The 23,870-nt window shown below is 37.3% G+C and overlaps 1 protein-coding gene across 11 annotated transcripts in view; it reads left to right on the forward strand.

The window, feature by feature from the left end:
• Positions 1 to 23,870, forward strand: part of PARD3 (par-3 family cell polarity regulator) — a 720,507-nt gene that overhangs the window by 416,720 nt on the left and 279,917 nt on the right. For all 11 annotated transcript variants that reach the window (XM_025396019.1, XM_025396023.1, XM_025396022.1 and 8 more), the window contains 2 exons: positions 11,034 to 11,125; positions 13,815 to 13,898. In XM_025396019.1, the coding sequence (XP_025251804.1) occupies positions 11,034 to 11,125; positions 13,815 to 13,898 (176 nt within the window). The remainder of the gene's footprint in view (positions 1 to 11,033; positions 11,126 to 13,814; positions 13,899 to 23,870) is intronic.

Raw genomic sequence — 23,870 nt, forward strand, 5'->3', positions numbered from 1 at the left:
TAAATATGAGTCCCGGATTTAATTAAATCCCAAGGGAAGAACCTGAGGAAACCAAAACTACTAACATAATTGGGCCAAATTGTGTAATCAAAAGCAAATGATATGGTTATTAAATCTAATGAAATGATTTCCCAGCATTTAATTCATTTCTCTGATTCAAGATATTTTAGTAATAAATAAGTGTTGAAATGGACGTTCTGTGCTGTCACCACTTCTAAACAGTTATTTTCTCAAGACCATTTCTGGTTAGAAATATTTCTAAAGGTTACACCTTAATGCAGATAGTGGATGTCTGCTGGGGCTGGGAGAAAAGGAAGGTGGAGCAGGAGGTGATGTGTGGGTCCTTATGAAAGCAGAGGGAAAGGAATGAAGACACTACATTGCTTTTTAAAAAGTGTTATTCTCTTATATCAGCATCTTCATTTTACATAAAATGAAAACATGCCATTGCTTGGTAAAATCTATATGATAGCTAAGGGATTAATGGCTAGTTTGGCTGGTGCCGGGGTTCATGCCTGTATTCCTAGCACTTTGAGAGGCCAAGGTGGGAAGAACGCTTGAGGCCAGGACTTAGAGACCAAAATGGGCAACATACTGAGACCCAGTTTGTACAAACATTTTAAAAATTGGCCAGGTGTGATGGTGCACATCTTTAGTCCTAGCCACTCAGGAGGCTGAGGCAGGAGGATTGCTTGAGCCCAGGAGTTTGAGGCTGCAGTAAGCTATGATTATACCACTGTACTCCAGCCTAGGTGACAGAATAATGAGACCCTGTCTCTTAAAAAAGGAGGAAATATACACACGCATACACAGCATACACACATACACACACACGATTAGCTTATAAAGATTTTGTTAAAATACTTAGAAAAAAACTCTTGATATATAAACTTGCAAAATAGTATATGTAATCATTCCACAAATGTGATTGTATTACGGTTTTTCAGAGAAACAGAACTGGTAGAATGGAGATTATATTTACCTATCTATATATATAGATATGTATGTCTTTAGATATATACAAATATATACACACATATATAACGTTTACTATAGGGAATTGGCTCATGTGATTATGAAGTCTGAAAAGTCCCAAGACCTGCAGTCACCAAGCAGGACCCCCAGGAGAACCAATGGTGTAAGGATCAGCCCAAATGCCTGCAGCTCTAGTCCCCCAGAAGATCTGATACTTCAGTCCAAAGGCAAGAAAAGACCAGTATCTCCTCTTCCTCAGCCTTTTTGTTCTATTCAGGTCTCCAAATGATTGGATGATGCTCATCCACATTAGGGAGGACACTGGACTTTTCTCAGTTTACTGATTTAAATGTTAATCTCTTTCAGAAACACCTTGGCAGACACATCCAGAATAATGTTGGGCCAAATGTCTGGGTGTCATGGGACCCAGTCAAGTTGACATATAAACTTAACTTTCACTATGATATCTTCAATCTCACTTGCAATCTTAAATTCCAGCTAGAATAGCAGCAAGACTTTTTGCTGATAGATTAAAGGGAAAAAGGGGTATGTGTGTCTTTTTGTCTATCTCCTTATCTCCCTCCTCCCCCATCTCTGTCTATTAGAGCAGCTGTCTAAGAACCGAGAAGGATCTAAGATATTATCCTACTTGCAGGCTAACAGGTTAGCCTACCTTGGTTTCATGGTTGCTGACAGAAGACATGAGGCTCCTAGGTCAGAGATGAGAAATTGTATTACTCTTAGCACAGCATGCAACATAAGCATCAGCATATTTGGTTCAGTTCTTCCTACTCCCTTGACCTATGGGAGTGATGCCCTTGGGCCCAGATGGATGCCTGCATGCTCTATGGGTAGTGTTACAGGAGAGGACTCTGAGCTGAGGAATCTTTTATAATGGCCGTAAGCAAGACTCACTGCCCTTGGCCCTGGAGGGAGACACTATGTCTGTCTCCCACGGCTTATCTCTGTACAGATATCTTTGAAGAGCAAGTCCAGAACAAAAGCAATCAGTGCCTCTGTTTACAAGACATGCAGATTTTTAAGAGACAAATGGAGAATTGTCTCTTAACACAGAAAATAAAAGTTGTGAAATGAACAGTTTAATAAGAGACTGGTAATGATATCAATTGGCTTGGTCATTTTTGAAAGTAGTTTGATACTGGCTACCTTAAAACGATCATGCCATTTGAAACATTATGTTATAGACTTCCTTCAAAGAAGTGAATCCTAAATATTGAAATGTTTTTATTTAGAAATCTGTCAGTTACTGGAGTTGAAATGTTCTTTGATGAGTGAAATGTGAAATGATGATATATTTACCTGATAGAATATTGAATCATTAAAAACTGTTACTTTAATGATTGCAATATTTGTATTTTATTATTACTATGTAAGAAAAGAAAAACCTATATGATCTCAAAAAACTGGAAGTAAACACCAAAGGTAAGAGGAAAAAAAGACAGAAATCATCTCACATCGGTACAACAGTGTCCTGGAGAGCCTGGTGTTCTTTAATCACTCTAACTGAACTTTTGTGCCACAGAAGATAAAGGACACTTATTTTTTAAAACAAATACGTTATCAAATTCCCATTTTCTTTTTAAAATTTATCTGGAGGGTGGTGTTAGCACCTAGTTAGCCCTTAATAGTTACAAGACAGTTTTCTGAGTACTTCAATTAGCTCATTTGATTTTTATGGAAACTCTGAGATAGATGCTATTACTTTCCACAATTTATAAATGAGTAAACTGAGGCACAGAGAAGTTAAATAACTTGTCAAAATGATTCTGCATGCAAAATCCACTTTTTTTTGTTACTGTACTTAGCTGCCATATCAAATACAACATGTGTAATACTTTAAATTATTGTATTTGTTTAATATCTTATTTTTTGTTTCACATTTGTATCATGTACTGGGAATTAAGGACAGTGCAATAAATACATAGCTAATGAGTTTTATTTTCAAAGGAAAAGTAAGTGTTACTCTGGTAAGCAAGCCACTTCTGAAATGAGATTGATTAGTCTGAATAAAATCATGTCAACTAGAGGGTGGCCACTTGGTCACTAGTGTGTGGTGGGAGAACCCTGAACAGTGCAGACACACTTCTTGCAAAACAAGCGGTGCCGGTGTTCCTGGCATGGTGGTATCTGCTTGAGTGGTCATCTGGGGTAAATATGTATGGGAATGTGGCAGATGACGGCAGGTGAGGTGCTGGGACTAGTTATTAGATTCAGTGATTCTTATTAAGCATCAATATGTAAATCTTCCTGTGTGAATCATTGATGACAGGCAAAATGGAAGAAGAATGTGAAGACAAATTGCAGTGTACTTTTGAATGTTGGATCAAATATCTTCCAAGAAGATTCCTTCATGTTCTGGAATCCTAATAATCAATGAGAAGACTTACATATTGGAACTGAATTTTAAGATTCCATTATGCATGGAACTGGTGCAAAAATGCATACTTTTTGTTCTCTGTGGTTAGATAGCTTTCATAAATCAGCACCATCTGTTCTTCTTTTGCTTTTGGTTGTGTGGAGTCATGTTGTGTACGTATCAAGACAGGAGGCATTTCATTTCCCTGGGAAATGGAAATTTCATGGACTGTGTTACATACTACATTTGATCAGTACTAGCTTGAGGTAAGAATAGTAGGAATCTGGATGAGGGGATGACACTCATATACAGTAATTACATCACAGGCACTGAATAATTCTTCATAGAGTCCTAAATAATTTGATGTTGAGCTTTGTTCAGTAGAGCATAGTTTATATTATAAGGAACTGTACTTTGTCTAAAAGTACAACAAGTAGAATTTCCCTCTACAAGGGAATATTTTTAATTGTAAAATATCTTATTTTTGCTATATATTGTTATATTATTATATCTTACCTAATATTGTCTTTTCTAAAAAGTATTTGCATTTTTTCATGAATGTTTTTGTTCTGGCAGAATATAATGATCATGAATTAAAATTGTATTATACATTTCCTGATTTTATTTCTTTGGAAGGTTGCTATAGATTTATCATTTTGAATTGTGAAGACCTTTCTCCCACAGATGTTTTCAATTGTTTTCCATATATGATGGGAAATTACTTTTTCCTGGCAATTCGGCCAGTTAATCAAGTAGTTGGGACATTAACACGAACGCCTTCTGGAATCCTATTTGTGATACCTAGGAGACTTGGAAACAGATTCCCTTTGGAATTATTTTTCACCAAATGTAATCCAAAGAAAAAGTGCTTTAATTCACTCTGTCAACATCCTAATAAATATTTTCTCTAGGATACCATAGCTCACTAATAGTTAACATGTCTCTCATTAAGTTAGGAAAATCTTGGAGGGATTCTAAAAAGTATGAAAAAGAACATTTAGTTGAGTGATTTTTAGCAATATATTTGAACTGATTAAAATATTTTACTGTTATGAGTAATTTTTAAAAAAACATTTGACAGAAAATATTGTAAATTGTACCATGAGAATTTTCATTTTTTTGTGCTTTCTAAACATCAAAATCAAAGATAATATGTAGGAAATTTAAGTAGAGAAGTATAACTTTAGTTTTTATAAAACAGTTTTTAAATGATACATATAGGCTTTTCTTTCAAGTGATAAATATCCAAAATATTTACTTCTTGGACCTCAGAATTTGAATGTAGATATGCAGATGTCTGGTTTCTAGATTAAATTTTATAGTGTTCCTCTGAATTAGACAGTATGGTTTGTGTTCCTGTTTTCTGTGGTGAGAGATGGAGGCAGGATTCTAGTCTCAAGTGTTCTAGTTACAAGTCCTGTACTTTTTTCTGGTAGGATCACTTAAGTTTTTGGATTTTTTCTCTTTTTTTTAGACATGAGGACTCACTCTGTTGCCCAGCCTGGAGTGCAGTGGTATGAACATAACTTACTGCAGCCTTGAACTCCCTGGGCTCAAGTGATCCTCCTGCCTCAGTCTCCCAAGTAGCTGAGACTACAGGCACACACTACCGTGCCTGGCTCTTTTCCAATTTCTGCATGAGAAGTTAAACTTCAGTTTTTTTTTCCCCCCCCCCCCCCTTCTGGAATCCTAATAAAGGTAGTATGTCAGCTGCCTTTTTATGGCAAAAGTAACCACTGATTGGTAAATCACATCAAGACTTGAAAAACTATAAATATCTGAGAAGCAGCTTACATCTATTGCATTGTTCCAAGAGACACTGGCTTCTCTGGGGCATGAGGCTTTTCATCCGTGCTAGCTCTTGCAACCTCCTGATGTGAGTCACCACGCTTGAGCTGCCTGCTGGGGACCCCAAGAGAGTGGCTCCTGCACAGCTGTGAGGACTGCTGGGTGCACACTCCTCTGGAAAACAAGGCATGATGCAACCTTGCTGGCAAGTGGAGTCTCCTGCCTTACACCCTGCATAGTCAATCCAATGCCAGGCGATCTGTGGGGACTTTGAGAGTCTGCATGTTTGTTAGACCTGAGAAGCCCCTCCACCCCCTTGGCAGGCATTTCAGAATAAAAATAAAGACGTAATGCTAAAAGACTTGTCATAAAAATGAACAGCTTCTCTGCGCCACTGTTCCCGTCTTTGTCCCTAAATGTCTGCTCTGATATTTACTTCCATGTTTCTAAATAATATATTTATGTTGCTCTTTCCTGATTACCAGTTACTGACATCTGTTGATTTGCCATATGGAAGATGAGAGTTGTTCCTTTTATACTGCTTCTAGTTTCTCGCTCCCATCCTCTCAATGCTGTTACATCCAATGTCTAAGTTCAGTCAGTAGCCTGTGTCACAGCACATGGCAATGTGACAGTTGCTCACCGCATAACCAAGTGGATACTCTGATTATACTTCCTCTTCTATAGATTTTTTTTTCTCCTGGAGCAAGTTTTTTTATGTTGCTTTGTTTTCTGTGTATATATTTTTGATTTTCCCCCTGCATTCTGTGTCAGGTCTGTCAAGATGCCTTTTATTTTTCAAATACTCAAAAGTATCAGACCTGAGCCTAGGGAAGAGGTACAAACTTGTAGTCGCAGCTATTTGGTTCAGGCTGGAGGATTGTTTGAGCCTAGGAGTCTGAGGTTAGAACTGGGCAACATAGCAAGGCCCCATGTCAAAAAAGAGAAAAACTAAAGGGAAATGAAAGAACTTTTATATCAGACCAATTACTAGTTTCTTTTTTTCTCATAGAGATGTACTTACTAGACCTCTCCATCCTCCTGCTGTTATCTGAACTGGTTTCTGCCTGCTTCCCTAAACTGCCCTTTCTCCTATATTCTAGGACTTTCCTTGGGTTCTGACTGATTTCTTACTGTGTTTTCTGGATTTTGCTGGAGCACATCCAAAAAGAGCTTTATAATAAAGTGTTCATGCGAAGGAAGTAAAGATCTTCTTTGCATGTCTCAAAGTTTCTTTTATCTTTCATGCTTGGTCTTTTTAAGCATGTAGTTCTACACTGAATTTTTTTCAGTATAGAAGATACGACTTTTAGTAGAATTTAATATCACTATTCAGAAGGCATTTTTATCATAATCATTTGTTAATAATATTCCTAGTTTTAGTCTCCTAGCAATCATCCACATGCTATCATTTGTCAATCCTTCGATTAAACTCTGCAGTTTTGAGATAACTCCTCGTGATTCTCTTGTATTTTGTACAGATGCCTCATCTAAGAGGAGGAGGTATTAGGAAAAAACAAAAACAGAACAGATGCCTTCAATGTGGACAGTCTTTTCAAGGATGTTTGTAGAGCTATCTAGGCATAGGATGTCGTCTGACAGCAGCAAGCAAGGATACTCCCTGTCTGTGTAAAAGATTTGGGTTCCCTGAGCCTAGAGTTCTTCTTTGTGTGCCAGTGTCCCTCACCTTGTGAGAATCTTAGCTGAGGAACCACTACATAAAAGGGTCATATTCTGGCTAACGGTGTGGCTGTGAGTTGTGAATAGTTCTTTGTCTGTGACCCAGGAATCTTCTGCCTTCTGCCAGCATTGATGAAGCCGTTGCTTTCAGGTAGGTTAAAAATCCTAGACCCCTCCTACTTTTTTTACATCTACTTTCTTTCTGAAAATGTCTTCAACCACCACCCCATAGAGTTTTCTTCTTGTTGCCATGTACTTGATTGTATATAGCATTTAGTTATCTTTTTCTTGGTTTCTTTACTTGTCCTGAAGACATTTTACAGTGAAAATATCTTGTATATAGCAAAGCACAGTAAATACCAGGTGTCAGCAAGTTTCTAAATTATAAATAATGTGTTTTTTATTTGATTGAGTGGGTAATATGTTTCATATTAAATTGTTTTGCAAGGTACAGTGTATGAATAGATGAATACATGTATATACCCTTAAAATGTTTTATATTTGTACATAATTGCCCCAAAAGATTTATCAAGGTATGTTTTCTATATTATATACGTATTATCTATTTCTGTCTTCAATAATGTTTATAAATTACCATTTGTTGGGTAATTACTATGTGTCAGGCACCATATAATGCTTGTGATATGGAGGATTTTCTTACTAATTCTCTCAGTAGTCCTGAGAGGAAGAGGTTTTTTTTCTTTTTTTTTTTTTTTGAGACGGAGTCTTGCTCTGTCACCCAGGCTGGAGTGCAGTGGCCGAATCTCGACTCACTGCAAGCTCCGCCCCCTGGGTTCACGCCATTCTCCTGCCTCAGCCTCCGGAGTAGCTGGGACTACAGGTGCCCGCCACCACACCCAGCTAATTTTTTAATATTTTTCAGAGAGATGGGGTTTCACCGTGTTAGCCAGGATGGTCTCGATCTCCTGACCTCGTGATCCGCCTGTCTCAGCCTCCCAAAGTGCTGGGATTACAGGCATGAGCCACCGCACCCGGCCTGAGGAAGAGTTTTTAAACTATGTGTGTGTGTGTGTGTGTGTGTGTGTGTGTGTGTGTGTGTATCAGAGAGAGAGAGACGGGGGTCTAACTCTGTCGCCCAGGCTGGAGTGCAGTGGCATGGTCATAGCTCACTGCAGCCTTGAACTCCTGGACTCAAGCTTTCTTCTTGCTTCAGCCTTCCCAGTAGTTGGGACTACACACACTATCTCACCCGGCTTTTTGTAGAGACTGAGTCTTGCTACGTTGCCCAGGCTGATCTTGAACTCCTGGTGTTAAGCCATTGTCTGTCTCAGCCTTCTAAAGTGCTGGGGTTACAGGTGTGAGCCACTAAACCCAGCCAAGGAAAATGTTTATATTGTTCATATTTTACAGAAGAAGGGATAGAAACATGGAAAGGTACATAACTTGCATAAGGTTATAAAATTGGCAAATGATAGAATTGCTGTTCACGCCCAGGTCTGTTTAATGCTTGAACCCAAGCTCTTAGTGTCTGTACTCTGCTATGAAATGGAGAGTAGGGAAAGGAAAAAGAAAAAAAAAACAAAACAAGTGGCTGGATTGTATCATCTGAAAGTTCTTTGGCACTGTTTAGTTTAAATTAATACTATATAGTTCTATTTTTTTCTTACTTTAAAAAAAATAGAGGTGGGGTCTCACCATGGTGCCCACACTGGTCTTGAAATCCTGGGTTCAAGTGGTCCCCCCACCTCGGCCTCTGAAAGTACTGGGATTACAGGCGTGAGCCACTTCACCTGGCCAGTACTGTATAGTTCTTAAATATTGATTTGACATACATAATAACAGCTTTGTTTACTGTAGTTATAATGGAATTCAGTGTATAGTTCTTGCTAAAAGTAACTACATTTGGTCACAGCTTTAAAAAAAAAGTACCAGACAACAGAATAAAATCATATAGGAGCTGATAATTTACACATCTTAATGTTGGGAAAATCTAAGTTGAGGTTCCACAGCAACTGCAGCTCAGCCTCAGGGCAGTGAATGTTGCCATCCAAACTGGACACTGTGTGTAGCTTCATGAAATAATATTCTCCATGCTCTTGGGTGCCTGATAATGGCCACTGTGGGAACAATGTGTGAATTATCAGTGACTGTTTTATCATTGTAGTTTGGGGCATTTCATTTATGTGGCTGTTTCATAGTGCAACATAGGTGTTTCAAGTGGTGATACATCTTGGTGGCATTTCAGTAGTCCTTAAATTATTAATGAATCCTGAAAAAAAGATCTGTAATGTGTAAGATTATTTTTATGTGCTACATCTGGTTTATAAACAAATCACATTTGCTCTCCTTCCTGCCCCCACTCCCATTGGAAAAGCATAATTTTGGGAGTTCGTGTTTACATTCCACGTGCAGTTCTCAGGCAGGTTTAAGATGCTGGTTAACCTTTGAAATGTATTATGTGCTGGTGCTTAAAGGAGATAGATGACTGAGAAGTACATATTAGAGCCTCTCAAGACACAGCATCATCAATCAAATAGCCTGGCTTCATGCAGAGCTCCACCATCCAGAAAGCACAGAGCACAGCTATGACTCATAGGAAAGCTTGGTGCCCTTAGTTTCTACTTCTCATAGATTTGAAAGGGAAATATCAATTGGGCCTTACTGCCTGCTTTACCTTCTCTTAGTATCTCTTCAATGATTCAATATATTGTTGGACATTGTATCTTGAACGTGTAACTCTTGCTTATCATTTTGTTGATTGTTGTTCCTGTTGATGGCATGCACATTTCCACTGAGTCTCTCAAATAGCATGATTGAAAATATAAAATTTTTCTCCAGTGTTGGACTTCCTGTACTAATATAGATGGCTTAATAAGTTCCCAATATGTGTACCTATGAATTATGTTGAAAAAGTTCACAATAAAATCACCATTGTCAAATTTATGTAATAGAAAAGATAAACCTACCAAATTATATGTATACATAAATTATACATATAAACTTCTAAGAAATGGATTAAATACATTTTACTTAGTTGCATTTGGGGAACATATTACCACAGAGATTCCTAGGCATGATTTTACTTTAATTAGCAAAACATTTACAGAGCTTCTACTAGGTGCCAGAGAGTATGTCTCCATCATTGTGTTTGGAGAATCTGAGGATCTCTTAACTGTTCTAATCTGGCTAGTAAGTCCATTGATCTCAGTTAGGTATCTTTATCATTATTCAAATGATTTTGAAAAGCCAGCTTTTAACTATTAATAATAGTGAACTCTTTAATGAAAAGACAGTGGCCGAGATTATAAACGAAGGTATATTCTTGGGTGGCTTTTCATTTATTTTTGTGACCTACCACATTTATTCCACAGGCACCTTTTTGAGTACGGATTATCTCATCTGAACATCTATCTAATCATTAGTTTGTAAGCTAAGAATAGTATAACTTCAATAAACTGACATATATAAACACCAGCAAACTTATTGGATTTCTGCAACACATTGGAACAATTTGTACAAAATATTAGGAGGATGAGGGCTGAGTACTTTGTTCTTTTTGCTTGTCCTTTTGTTTGGTCCTTCATGCACAGAAGTCAACAAAAGTGGTCCATTATGGCTAAGACCTTACTGCCTTTACAGACACCTCTAAATAATCAGTCGATTGGCTTAGGATAATTTTATGTGAAATTGTATGGGATGAAGCCTGTAAAGTCTGGAACTATGCCACTGCATGCTCCTTTTGACGAGCTATGTTAGTAGGAATCAAGAACTGAGAAATATGACTTTGAAGCTTTTGGTAATGGTTATGGTTTGTAATTGTTTTAACCGTTTTGAGTAGGAAGCTGTTTTCAAACATGCATTTCCAATGTCATGTATATTTGTTTATCAATGTATCGTAACAATGGAGTAATATATAATAACTTCCTAAAATATACATGAAAAGCAGTGAAAAATGACCAGATAATAAAATTAGCATAAAGATAAGTTTTTTTCTTTGTATGTTTGTTTTCTTTCCTTATCCCAGTAGTATATCTTATTCACTTTCTGGGATACACTATCTCATTAGACTCTTGTTTTCAGTTTTAGCTCTTTACAACACACACTCATCCTGTCATTAAAGGTCATCCTTCTTCGAGGAAACAGTTACCATAATCATACTGCCTATTAGATTCCCGTTTTACCCAGTTTCCTTTCACATTACAGCAAGAAACCTAACACAGATTGTACTGTTCTTTGTGTTGGCTGCCTCTAGGATGAGGATGGGACAGAAGAGGATAACAGTCGTGTTGAACCTGTTGGACATGCTGACACGGGTTTGGAGAATATACCCAACTTTTCTCTGGAGTAAGTTACTGATGGTTTCAACTAAATTTGCAATGTACATGTAGCGTCATTAATTGCAGCGAGTATTCTGAAAGCATATGGCGTGAGGAATGTTTGTGCTTAGTTAAAAACATGCCGTGCATTGATTTGTTTTTATAAAGAACATCTTTTATCTCTTGAGTTAATTATGTAACATAAGCAGTATAGCATGGAAGTTCATGTCTCCCTGTCCTGAGTTTCATGCCCTGGCAAATACTATTAAATTATAATATAAAATAGTATTCGATTGAAGATGTTTGTCATGTTAACAACACTGTAAACACCATAACTCTTTTCAGATTGCTTTCTGTGTCAATATTTTGATCATGTGTTTGTTCTTCACTTTGCTAAATTAAAAAAATTTGCAGACATACTTGAAAAACTAGTTAGATCATGTTAGCATTAATTGTTATAGTGTATGTGTATATATATGTATTTATTGTAGTTTGAAGAAATAGAATCTCTCTAGATATTTAATGAAAAATTGGAGGTCCTAGATTAGGGACCTTGAAAACAATTTTAAATATAAAAGGACAACGAAAAATCTCCTATTTGTTCCACAATGTTCTGATTATTTTACGTATTGACATGTGTAAATGGTAGGCATTCTCAGGACTTCTTTCCTTGGTAGCTTAGAGCAGGGAGGACAGTCATTTTGGATTTTTTTCTTTGACTTTGGGTAAAAGTTGGGGATATAGACATTGACATTTATGTACTTAATTCTGTCTTCTCTTGGTCTTCCAAGAGAAGTGAGATTAAGCAGGCACTAGAATCAGATGCTGTTTGAATGTATGGCAGTCAGCAAACTGAGGATTTACATTTAGTAAAGTACTTGCCATGCCATAGTTCTCTTTAGAATGTGGGATAAAATCAGTTTATTGAAGTTATACTATTCTTAGCTTACAAACCAATGATTAGATAGGTGTTCAAATGGGATAATCAGTATCCAAAATAGAATTTTATGAAATTTGGTAAAAAAAATAAAAGTAATAAAAAATCCATTTAACCATTTGGCAGTATGGAAGAATTTTTTTGTTGTCTTAATTAGTACATGTGATTAAATCTGTGCACATGTTTTTAATTTTGATTTGATATTCCTGTCTTTATGTGGGACATTCATAGTATATAGGATAACCTCAGGTTTTTATATTAGAAACATAATTGAAAAATTGGCATTTTCCATCACATAAAATCTATATTGTGATCTTTGTGAAATTCATTGGTAATAATTGATTGTTTTCCAGCTGGCTTGAAATAGATATTTAATTGAAGTACTATTTCCAAATATTGGTTGTTAGGTAAATACTGCTTAGACCTCTGATGTAATATGTATATACGAAAAAATCTACAAAGAAAGCAGAATCTCGTTTAAATAGTTTAGAAAATTACATTGTCTCTACCAATTTTCATTAAACTCAGGCTTTATTGTATTAATAGTAAAGATTCATGGAAGAGACTTGACAAATCCATACGGTATGTAAGGTTATGTTCCTTCCACAGAATAGTTTTGTAATAGAAGTAACTTCAGGCCGGGCGCGGTGGCTCAAGCCTGTAATCCCAGCACTTTGGGAGGCCGAGACGGGCGGATCATGAGGTCAGGAGATCGAGACCATCCTGGCTAACACAGTGAAACCCCGTCTCTACTAAAATACAAAAAAAAATTAGCTGGGCGAGGTGGCGGGCGCCTGTACTCCCAGCTACTTGGGAGGCTGAGGCAGGAGAATGGCGTGAACCCGGGAGGCGGGGCTTGCAGTGAGCTGAGATCCGGCCATTGCACTCCAGCCTGGGCGACAGAGCGAGACTCCGTCTCAAAAAAAAAAAAAAAAAAAAAAAGAAGTAACTTCATGTTATGTCATATCATATAAATAACTTCATAACTGTAGTCCCAGCTACTCAGAATACTGAGGTGAGAAGGTTGCTTGAGCCCAAGAGTTCTAGGCCAGCCTGAGCAACATAGCAAGACTCCCTTTCTAAAAAGAAAATTGATGATGAGCCATTTTATGAAAATTATTTGATTTGTAGTAGATGCCTATTGGCTTTGAGAAAGGTTTTATAAGCTGCACTTGCAGCTGTCTTATAGCAGTTTAGGAAATAGTGACTTTGACTTGTCATGAAGTAGTGAGTAGTAAGGACAATGGTGATCTCCCTTGGACTGTCACTTACAGTAGTGAAAACTTGGATCTCATTGGATTATTGGAAGGATTAATGATGTGACATATAAAAGAGCACTTTGTAAATTAGAAAGTGTTCTGTAGCTGCAACATCTTTATTCACTTAATCTTTAGAGTCCTTGACATAGGTGTTGGGATGGAAGAATTTCAGTGTAAGTCTAAAGATTTGACTTGAAACACATAAACTTGTATTACACAGAAGAATAGGGTCGATCCAAGAGAAATGTTCTGTATCATTTTAATGTAGTTACCTCTGATGATTGCTCTCCCTCCATGCCATCAGACTAGTGTTCAGGTATGTAGTGTTTAATGTTGCCTTCATCACCATGCTTATATTCCAGAATATGTATATATATGCCTGTGCGCTTGGTGGGATTTTTGTTCTGTTCTCTTTCGTTGTTTATTGTGTGTCTGTGTTGTTGCAGTTTTTCGTTCTGCTTTTTGGTTTTGGTTTGTTTACAGTACACGTTCATGCTCCCTCATTCATCATTGTCTCACAGTGATATGGTAAAGCTCGTAGAAGTCCCCAACGATGGAGGGCCTCTGGGAATCCATGTAGTGCCTTTCAGTGCTCGAGGCGGCAGGTAACGTATCTTGGAGGTTTTTAATTGAATCATAATGTAGAGTGTTTTATCTTCATTTATGCTTAGATGGAGAGTGGTGTTGACTTAGCATATGCTTGATAGGAAACTTTCTCATTTGGAAGCAACTGCTCCTTCATTCCTATATATATGTCATAATCACAGAAAGCACTTAGCCCGATGAAGAGAGGTTTTGCAGGAACATGAAGAAATGGCATTTGAATTATCCTAATAAATTTATTGTTCATCACACTCAAGCAAACATTTTACCTTGCTGTAAATTGATGATGGACTCTTTCAAGTCAGAACTCCAGATGGATTTGCAATGTTAAGGAGAGCATAAAAGCAGTTTTCTTGGGAAAGCTTAATGCAATAAAAATTATCTGGGTGACTTAAATTTGATTTAAGCTTTAAATTTGTGTTTATTTAGTTCTTCATTTTTTATCAGTTTTTTTATTGTTAAAAACCTTTAATATGAAATTTTAAAAAATCAGGCAAGCCATAGATTTCTGAGCATTCAGAGTCTAAAAATGTTGTACTGTTTGCTAATCTCAACTTCATTACTTTACAGAACATGCATCCTTAAAAACTTCAAATGTTATATCAGTTTCCTTGATTCTGTTCCTTTTTGTGTGTGATAGAACTGTTGTGATATTTTTGATTTTAATGTATTCAGATAGTATGAGTTGATTTTCCAACAAAGGCTTGGCAGACCTCTGTCATAGACAAGTGAGGTGCACCGCATCCTTCCCCATGAGTCTGAACTTGTGCATGTTTAACTTGTTTAATTTAATTGCATCTTCTCTTACTTACTCTCTAATGATTACCTGGGAAAATATATTTGTGAACTGTTTTGGCTTTTTAATTTTTAACTTATTTCTTGTATTGTTATCACCTTTTTTTTTCTTTTTATTTTAACTTTCTTTACATGGTGAGAAAATTGGGGAAGGTGGAGGGTAGACTTACAGCAGTGACTGAGACCGTAGAACTTAGTTTAAACTGTTGTCAAGTAATTACAGGCATCTAGGGTGTTGTAAAAGATAGATGTGTGGAATTAAACCATGCATTTTATTTTTAAAAATGAGTATTTGAGCAATGGTGGTACCTTCTTGTTACATGTAAGTAACTGTGGTGAGTTCAGATTTCATCTCTCATGGTTCATCCAGTATTCTAAAACTGAAACTTGACTTAGAACTCTGCTGGAATATGAATGAGGCTTGAATGGTAGTGTTACATAACAAGGTATAAAATTCACCTTGAATTTTCGAGTGGTGTTATATTCATAGTTGTAGCTGCTTTTACTTTTTAAATTCTCTTTAAAATTCTTTTTTTTTTTTTAACTTTGGAGAAGCATTAACATTTCTTCAAATAACTTATAGTTAAACAATATTATTTTCAACATGGACTTGCCTTTATTTCGTGTAAGAAATCGAGTTCTAAATTACCTCAAAAGTTAAATTTTGTTTTCATGTCTTTCCTGAGTAGGAAAAAAACGATAAGGTAAAATGCATGGATTATAGCTTCCCAATATGCATATGCTTTAAAATGCCTGTGAAACTTAACTCATCACAAATGAGATTTAATTGTGTTTGTACCAGCTTTGAGCCAGCATTGCAATTACATGTTATTATATTTTCTGTCATTTATTGCGTATTTTCTACCTCACCGTGAAAGGATATCAGGGTAAAGTGAACAGATGAAAAGCCTAAAGCAAAAGGAGAGTAAGACGGAAAAATAAACTTACTATCTAGATTAAGTCAAAGGAAGGCATTTCACAAAATCCACCACAGTTTCTGGTTACCATGGCATTTAATTTTGATACACCAAACAGATTCAAGAAAACAAGTATGTCTTTGCAGAACTAGAAGTTCTTTTATAGCTGAGTCATTTTTAAGCCCTGTTAGTTTGGCACTTAATGAAGAAAGTCGTGCACAGAGATTTTCAAAGAGACAGAGAGATTTAAGAAAAACAGATTGGTTATAATCTCTTTTTAGGCATCACCAATTTTCATATGGAAACAGAAAAGAAATAGTTTGTGATTCTCCGACACCTGTGTTACATAGTTAAGCTTCCTTGTGGAAATGATAGTCATGGTTCCTCACAGTTGGATTAACAATGGGAGAGAAAAAGTAGGTGGTCTGCTCAGATTGACAGATACAAATCTACAAGAGCCCAGAGATACCCACCTTCCTCATTCTCAGAAATGCTCAGAAATGGATTCCTGTTATTTCATAAGAAACCTTTCCAAGCATTTCTCTTGTGACAATCCCTGTGTTAGGTGCTAGGAAACGAAGATGAATGGAATATGTTCTTCCTCCAGAGATTTGCAGCCTAGATGGAGTCATAGCCAAGAAATCACACAATTATAATTATGTGATAAATGTTGATATAGTTCTATAATAGGTGCTCTGTGAACTGATGGGGAAGAATGGTCTGAATTAGGTAACTGAAAGTGGCTTGTTGTGGAAGATGATTTTAAATGTGATGATAGCTTGTAAAGGTAGCTGTGTCAACTCCGTGGTGGCTTGTGGAAGAGTAAATTAAGCAATGTAGTATAGCAGAAAGGAAGAAATTAAGTGAAATTAAGAAATTTCAGATATATCTAGTAGGAATACAATAATATGTATTCATGATATGTAAGTAGAAATTTCCAAGATAACTTCCCTTATACAAAATTCCAGTCATTCTTGGGCGGTCTCAATTTTGGAGGATAACTAATTGAATAACACTTACTGAATACTTACTTTTATAAAAGTGACAAATACATGTCACTATTGCTTTCTCATTTAGATTTTCAAATTCAAAGAGTCTAAGGAATAATGCAGAATCCCAATTGTATATTTTGAAGAGAAGGAACACAACCCAGACCACCTCAAATATCAAATGTCATTAAGGAAAATAGTAATGTAAGCTTGTGAAGTTAATGTTAGCGAGATTTTTACAGCCATTTAGATCTTATTATGTCCTGATGTCTGATGAAATTTTTGTTGTTGTTGGATTTTTTTGTTTGTTTTTTGTTTTTTTGAGGTGGAGTCTCACTCTGTCGCATAGGTTGGAGATCCTGGCTCACTGCAACCTCCGCTTCCTGGGTTCAAGCAATTCTCTTGCATCAGCCTTCCTAGAAGGTGGGACTAGAGGTGTGTGCTACCATGCCTGGCTAGTTTTTGAATTTTTAGCAGAGACTGGGTTTCACCACATTGGCCAGGTTGGTCTGGAACACTTGATCTCAAGTGATCTGCCCGCCTCAGCCTCCCAAAGTGCTGGGATTACAGGCGTGAGCCACCATGCCTGGCTTAAGTTTTTTAAAATAAGAATCTTGCACTGCCTACTTTCAAAACTATTTTCTAGACTAGGTTGAATGTTGTTTTTCAGTCAGGGGCATTAATGACAATTAGCTCATCCCCCAACCCCTGCCTTAGTTGACTACCTGCTGATATTTAGAAATGGAGACAAATAGGAAGAGAGACAATATTATCTTCCCCTTGATGATGTTTCTCTTGAGTTATTTTCTTTATGTTATTCAAAAATAAAATTAACTGATCTTTATCTAGAACTATTCATTCACAGTGTCATTACTTCGGTGATTCCTTTTTTTAAATTATTTTCTTAGTAGACAAACATTTACCTGAAATGTTTCATTACCTTGGAATCAATTTTTATTTCACCCATATCATTTCATTTCCTCTTGATTTAAATGGGAAACATCGACTGGGCGCGGTGGCTCATGCCCGTAATCCCAACACTTTGGGAGGTCTAGGTGGGTGGAGCACTTCACGTCAAGAGTTCAAGAACAACCTGGTCAATATGATGAAACCTTGTCTCTACGAAAAATACAAAAGTTAGCCAGGCATTGTGGCAGGTGCCTGTAATCCCAGCTACATGGGAGGCTGAGGCACGAGAATCACTTGAACCCAGGAGATTGAGGTTGCAGTGAGCTGAGGTAATGCCACTGCACTCCAGCCTAGGTGACAAAGTGAGACTCTGTCTCAAAAACAAATAGGAAACATAATCTCTTTATTTAAACCACAAATGCCACTATTTTCAGGCAGGTTATGCCAAATAATTGTGATTACCTTTGGCAGAAGAACCTTGCTTTTTTTTTTTTTTTTTTTAAGTATTTCTAGAACCTGGTTGTAGGTATTGGTCTACAGGACCATAGGTGTTGCTTAGTAAAGCGTAATCAGTGCAGGAGCAAATGAACCCTTGACTATCCATATTAGATATGGTGTTACTATATTAACAAATAAACGGTAATGATACTTCCTGGCCTGGATGGTGGTTAAGAAGTATTTCTGACACTTTCTCATGAAATATAAATTTGATTATGATATAATGTTAAGTATATAAAAAGCAACATATAAAATTGTATGCTAAAATAGGGACTGGACCTGTGAAATGATAAGATTTTGTGTTTGAGGCTGGACATGATGGCTCATGCATGTAATCCCAGTACTTTTGGAAGCTGAAGTGGAAGGATCACTTGAAGCCAGGAGTTCAAGTCCAGTCTTGGCAACATGGCAAAACTTTGTCTTCACAAAGAATACAAAAGTTAGCCGAGTGTGGTGGCACACACCAATGGTCTCAGCAATTGGGAGGCTTAGGTGTAGGTGGGAGAGTCACTTGAATCTGGGAGTTTGAGGCTGCAGTGAGCCATGATCATGCCTCTGTACTCCATATTGCATGGCAAAGTGAGAGCCTGTCTTAAACAAACAAAAATAAAATAAGGCCGGACATGATGGCTCATGCCTGTAATCCCAGACCTTTGGGAGGCCAAGGTGGGTGGATCACCTGAGGTCAGGATTGCAAGACCAGCCGTCCAACATGGTAAAACCACCCTATGTATACTAAAAATACAAACACTAGCCAGATGTGGTGATGGATGCCTGTAGTCCCACCTACTCTAGAGGCTGAGGGATGGGCCAGGTGTGGTGGTTCACAACTGTAATCCCAGCACTTCGGGAGGCTGAGGCGGGTGGATCACGAAGTCAAGAGATCGAGTCCATCCTGGCCAACATGGTGAAGCCCCGTCTCTACTAAAAATACAAAAATTAGCTGGGCGTGGTGATGCGCACCTATAATCCCAGCCACTCAGAAGGCTGAGGCAGGAGAATCGCTTGGACCCAGGATGCGGAGGTTGCATTGAGCCGAGATCGTGCCACTGCATTCTTGCCTGGGTGACAGAGTGAGACTCTGTCTAAAAAAAAAAAAAAATTACTAGTGTTCTTACTTGGGCTTCATAGTCTAACTTAAAGTAGATACTCAATCTTTTCCCCTATGGAAAATAATTGAGGCTAAAACATTTTAAATTAATTAATTAAGTAGAAACTGGGTCTTGCTTTGTTGCCTAGGCTGGTCTGAAACCCCTGGCCTCAAGTGATCCTGCTACCCTGGCTTCCTACAGTACTGGGATTACAGGTGTGAGTGACTGCACCCGGCCTAAAGTTTTCTTCTCTGCATCTTTTTTTTCCTTTTGAGACAGGGTCTCACTCTGTTGCTGGAGAGTGGTGACTCACTGCAGCCTTAACCTGCCGGGCTTAGGTGAATTTTCCACCTCAGCCTCCCAGGCAGTTGGGACTACAGGCAAGTGCCTCCATGCCCAGCTAATTTTTTTTATTTTTTTGTAGACATGGGGTTTCCCTGTGTTGCCCAGTCTGGTCTCAAACTCTTCGGCTCAAGTGATCTGCCAGCTTTGTCCTCCCAAAGTGCATGGATTATGGGCATGAGCCACTTTGCCTGGCCCGGATCTTTTCTATAATGGACATTTCTCACTTATTTACATCTACCTTTATTCTTAAGTTTGTGGCACTTAAATTTGTTTCACATTACTTTTCCTTGTGAAAATAGTAATTGTATGTTGGTGTTTATATAAACTTTTATTTATTTATTTATTTTAGATCTAGTATCTATTAGTTAGCATTTTTGGTGCCTTTGATATCTTAGATCAAAGGTTGGCAGACTTTCTGTAAAGGGTCAGATAATCAGTATTTTAGCATCATGGCCCTGAAAATCTGCCATTGTAGCATGAAATCAACCATTGACAAGATATAAGCAAAGCTTCGTTTACAAAAACAGATTGCTGGCTGAATGGACTCATAGGCTGCAGTTGTCAGCCCTTGCCCTAGGGAACCAAACAAATAAAAATGGCTGCCATGATGGTTTTACATTCTAGTATTTTTCATTTCTAAAACTCCTTCACCTCTGTTTTCTATTCATATCTTTGGGGGACAAGAGTGTACAGGATTTTCATTTCCACTTACTGTTTGATAAGAAATCCTCTTTTATTGTAACTACATATTAATTCCCAGGAGTGCAGGCCCTTGATTCTCAGAAAGAAGGGACGTTGAAAAAACCATACAAACCCATTTACCATACTCTCATTAGTAGTATGTACTCACAGAACAATCCTTCTTAACATCTGCTTATCAATCTTAGACTTAAGGAAAAATCTGAAGTTTCACAGTTAGCACATCAGGCCCTGTGAAGATGGTGGTGAGGGAAATGAAGGAGCTCTGGGTGTGGGGCTGGCTTTCCGCTACTGACTCATGTTGGCAGGTATCTTATTTATTAATTTATTCTAAAATTTTTACCGATTTGCCATCATTTGATTTGTCTGATTAACTTTGATTTTTATCCCAAATAATTTTTTTCATCTGTTTATCTTCAATGTAATATTCAGAATATCAGGTGAAGTGTCAACATCCTTTGTAAAAAGCTTTTTCAGTTTCTGTGTTAAGTTTATTTTTATGACTTTTCCCCTCTTTATTTGCTTAGTTACATTATTGTCCATAAATTCCATCATCTAAGCTGAAAAATGAAATCACATCTCTAAGAGAATATTTTTTATTTTTAAAATGTATTTATTCTTTTTTTAACTTTCTTTCTTTATATTTTTTGAGACAGGGTCTCACTCTGTCACCCAGGCTGGAGTACAGTGGCAGGATCTTCAGGCTCAAGTGATCCTCCCACCTCAGCCTCCCTAGTAGCTGGGACCACAGGCACACACCACTATGCCTGGCTAATTTTCTGTATTTTTGGTAAAGGCAGGGTTTCTCCATGTTTCCTAAGCTGATCTGGAACTCCTGAACTCAAGTGATTCACCCACCTTGGCCTCCCAAAGTGCTGGGATTACAGGTGTGAGCCATCACACCTGGCCACTAAGAAAATATTTTTAATATTTTGCATTTTTGAGTTGAAATAAAAGTGACCCTGTTGAAAAATATGTATTTCATAAGTATTTGCATTCTATTTAAACCTGAATATAGATTAATTAGAAGGTGATTAAAATCATCTATATGCAGATTGTATTTTGTAATTAATCTACATCCAGGAAATCACTGAAATATAAAAGTTTGTTTTTTACATCCTGCATTCATGTCTTGAGTAATTTCTCCCTCAAATATAAACTGATATTTCTCTGTTTATAAGACTAGTAGGCAAACATCTTTGGGTGGTCTTGAGGTATATCATACTCATCCATTTAATTCTGCAGAATCTGAGCTTCACTGTCCCCTCAACTAAGATTTACAGGATTATAATTACATTGTTTGTTATACCCTTTTGTTCATCTAAGATATACTTTATCATTTTTTGCTCTATTATGTATTGAAAACACAAAATTTCCCCCAGATTTGAAGTTGGGAATTTCGTATTACCTCTCTGTGTCAGTCAGTGACTGACTTGACCTTATGTTGTCCTCGTTTTATTGGCAGGGGGATTGTCAGGACTGGATGAGGATACCTTGCTCAGTATTTTTTACGTAGTGCGGCCTTGGGCAAGTTAGCCTCACTTAGCCCTACTCCTTACCTATGAAGGATAGGAATCACGACTTTTGTATGGTTTACATAAGAAAATATATGTAAATCATTTAGCAAGGTCCTTGGCAGTGGCAGCTAATAAGAATGATCAAATCTGGCCGGGTGCGGTGGCTCAAGCCTGTAATCCCAGCACTTTGGGAGGCCGAGACGGGCGGATCACGAGGTCAGGAGATCGAGACCATCCTGGCTAACACGGTGAAACCCCGTCTCTACTAAAAAAAATACAAAAAACTAGCCGGGCGAGGTGGCGGGCGCCTGTAGTCCCAGCTACTCGGGAGGCTGAGGCAGGAGAATGGCGTGAACCCGGGAGGCGGAGCTTGCAGTGAGCTGAGATCCGGCCACTGCACTCCAGCCTGGGCCACAGAGCGAGACTCCATCTCAAAAAAAAAAAAAAAAAAAAAAAGAATGATCAAATCATTAAACTCAGTTTATCTTTTGTTATGTGCCTTGAAATTCCCTCCAGTGGTGTTTGGTATTCTGGTTGTCTAGGTAGGTAGTGATTAGTCTACCCAATCAGAGAAAGTGATCATTTTCTTATATCATGAATCTGGGAGAAAATTTACTGTTATATCATAAAATTGAGAATCCCAATACACATTTGTTTAGTTAATTGGGTACATATGCTAATGAAGAATTACAGTCAATTTGAACTTCACGGGACTAGCTGAGAATAAATATGCTCTTGAACTTTGAGTCAATTTTAATTTAATTACTTTTGAAAAAAATGCAATTTAACTTTATTTGCTGAATCAATAGTCTTTTGTCTGAAAGTTTTCAATTGTGCATTCTCAGCTGCAGACTCGTTTGTTATAATGAAGAACTATAACATATGCATTGGTTTTAGAAAAGTTGCAGTTTACACTTACATGAATCATGTTCTTTAAACATAGCAATATGACATCTGTGATTTCTGCTCTAATCTAAAGGAATTCTCTGTGTTTATTTACCTTTTTGGCCTGATTTATCTCGTTCGTTGAAGTTTTTCTAAAAAAAAATTAAGATTTAAAGTTTTAACTTGGCATTCTTTTAAACTTTCCCCTTTTGACTTTCATGCTTTCAGTGGTAGTACTTTCTGTGCTCATGTAGGTGGTTGCTGGCCCCCCATGGGCTGTATTCAGGGAGCTGAGCTGTTCTTGTTGATGAGACCCTACTCTGCCCACTTATATTCTGCCTTCCCTACCGTTGTGATGTTTATACTGTGTCAGCCTTTATTAAGATGAATTATAATCATTTCCATACAGCTGGGTGGCAGTTGTGGTAGTTTACATTATCAACGCAAAACTCAGACTTACTCAGCCAATTTGGATGTCAATAAAACATTTGTTACTTATTTTCAGTTTTATCATTGGTTGTAATTTATAGTTAGAATTGAAAATGTTAACATGTGTGACTGCATTTGTTTTAATTAAGTGTATAATTAGGCTAATGAACCTTGTAAAAATGTAGTGCTGCAATCCTTAATATAATCTAAGTAGTTAAATTTCTAATTGTGCTCCAAAATCATGTACAAAGATGCAGCATTTCAATGTTCGCTTTGTGCTACTGTACCCTTGCTCTTTTTTTTTTTAAAGAAACATTGTTCAAAAACAAAGTCTTGAAAGAAATATGTGTGTAACATACTTTTGTATTAGGAAAATTATTCAGAAGTGAAATTTGTATGCAGCGAATGTAGTGTTTTCTTCTTTTCAAATTTTGAAGAAAATATAGGAAACTAGAAGAGGAATAGATTTGGGGATGTTTCAGATCCATCAGGAAAAGTCCATTTGCTTTAAAAGCATAGAGCCAAGTAGGGTTTACCTTAGATTCATAAGGAAGGTAGAGGAGGTTCTGTTTCACATAACCCTAAACACTGTAGTCATTTCTTCTTAAATCTGCACTACCCCACTAATAAATGCCCAAGTCTTTTTTCTTACATCTTTTCTCCTAGCATAACCAATCTGGGGTTGTTCTGCTCCCAGAACAATTCCCCAAACAGAGCTTACTCCAATTCCTCCTTTCCTGACACCTACCTTTTTTATTTTTTGCAAAGTGGTTTCTTAGGATGGAACATGTTTGCCCCAATAAGGAATTCTGGCATTAGCTACCAAGAAGGAACACTGTTCTCTCTGCCAGCACACTGACATGCCAAAATGTTTAGAACTTCATTTGCTTTGATTCTTTT

Source organism: Theropithecus gelada, chromosome 9, assembly GCF_003255815.1.
Source record: "Theropithecus gelada isolate Dixy chromosome 9, Tgel_1.0, whole genome shotgun sequence".
NCBI classification, from domain to species: domain Eukaryota; kingdom Metazoa; phylum Chordata; class Mammalia; order Primates; family Cercopithecidae; genus Theropithecus; species Theropithecus gelada.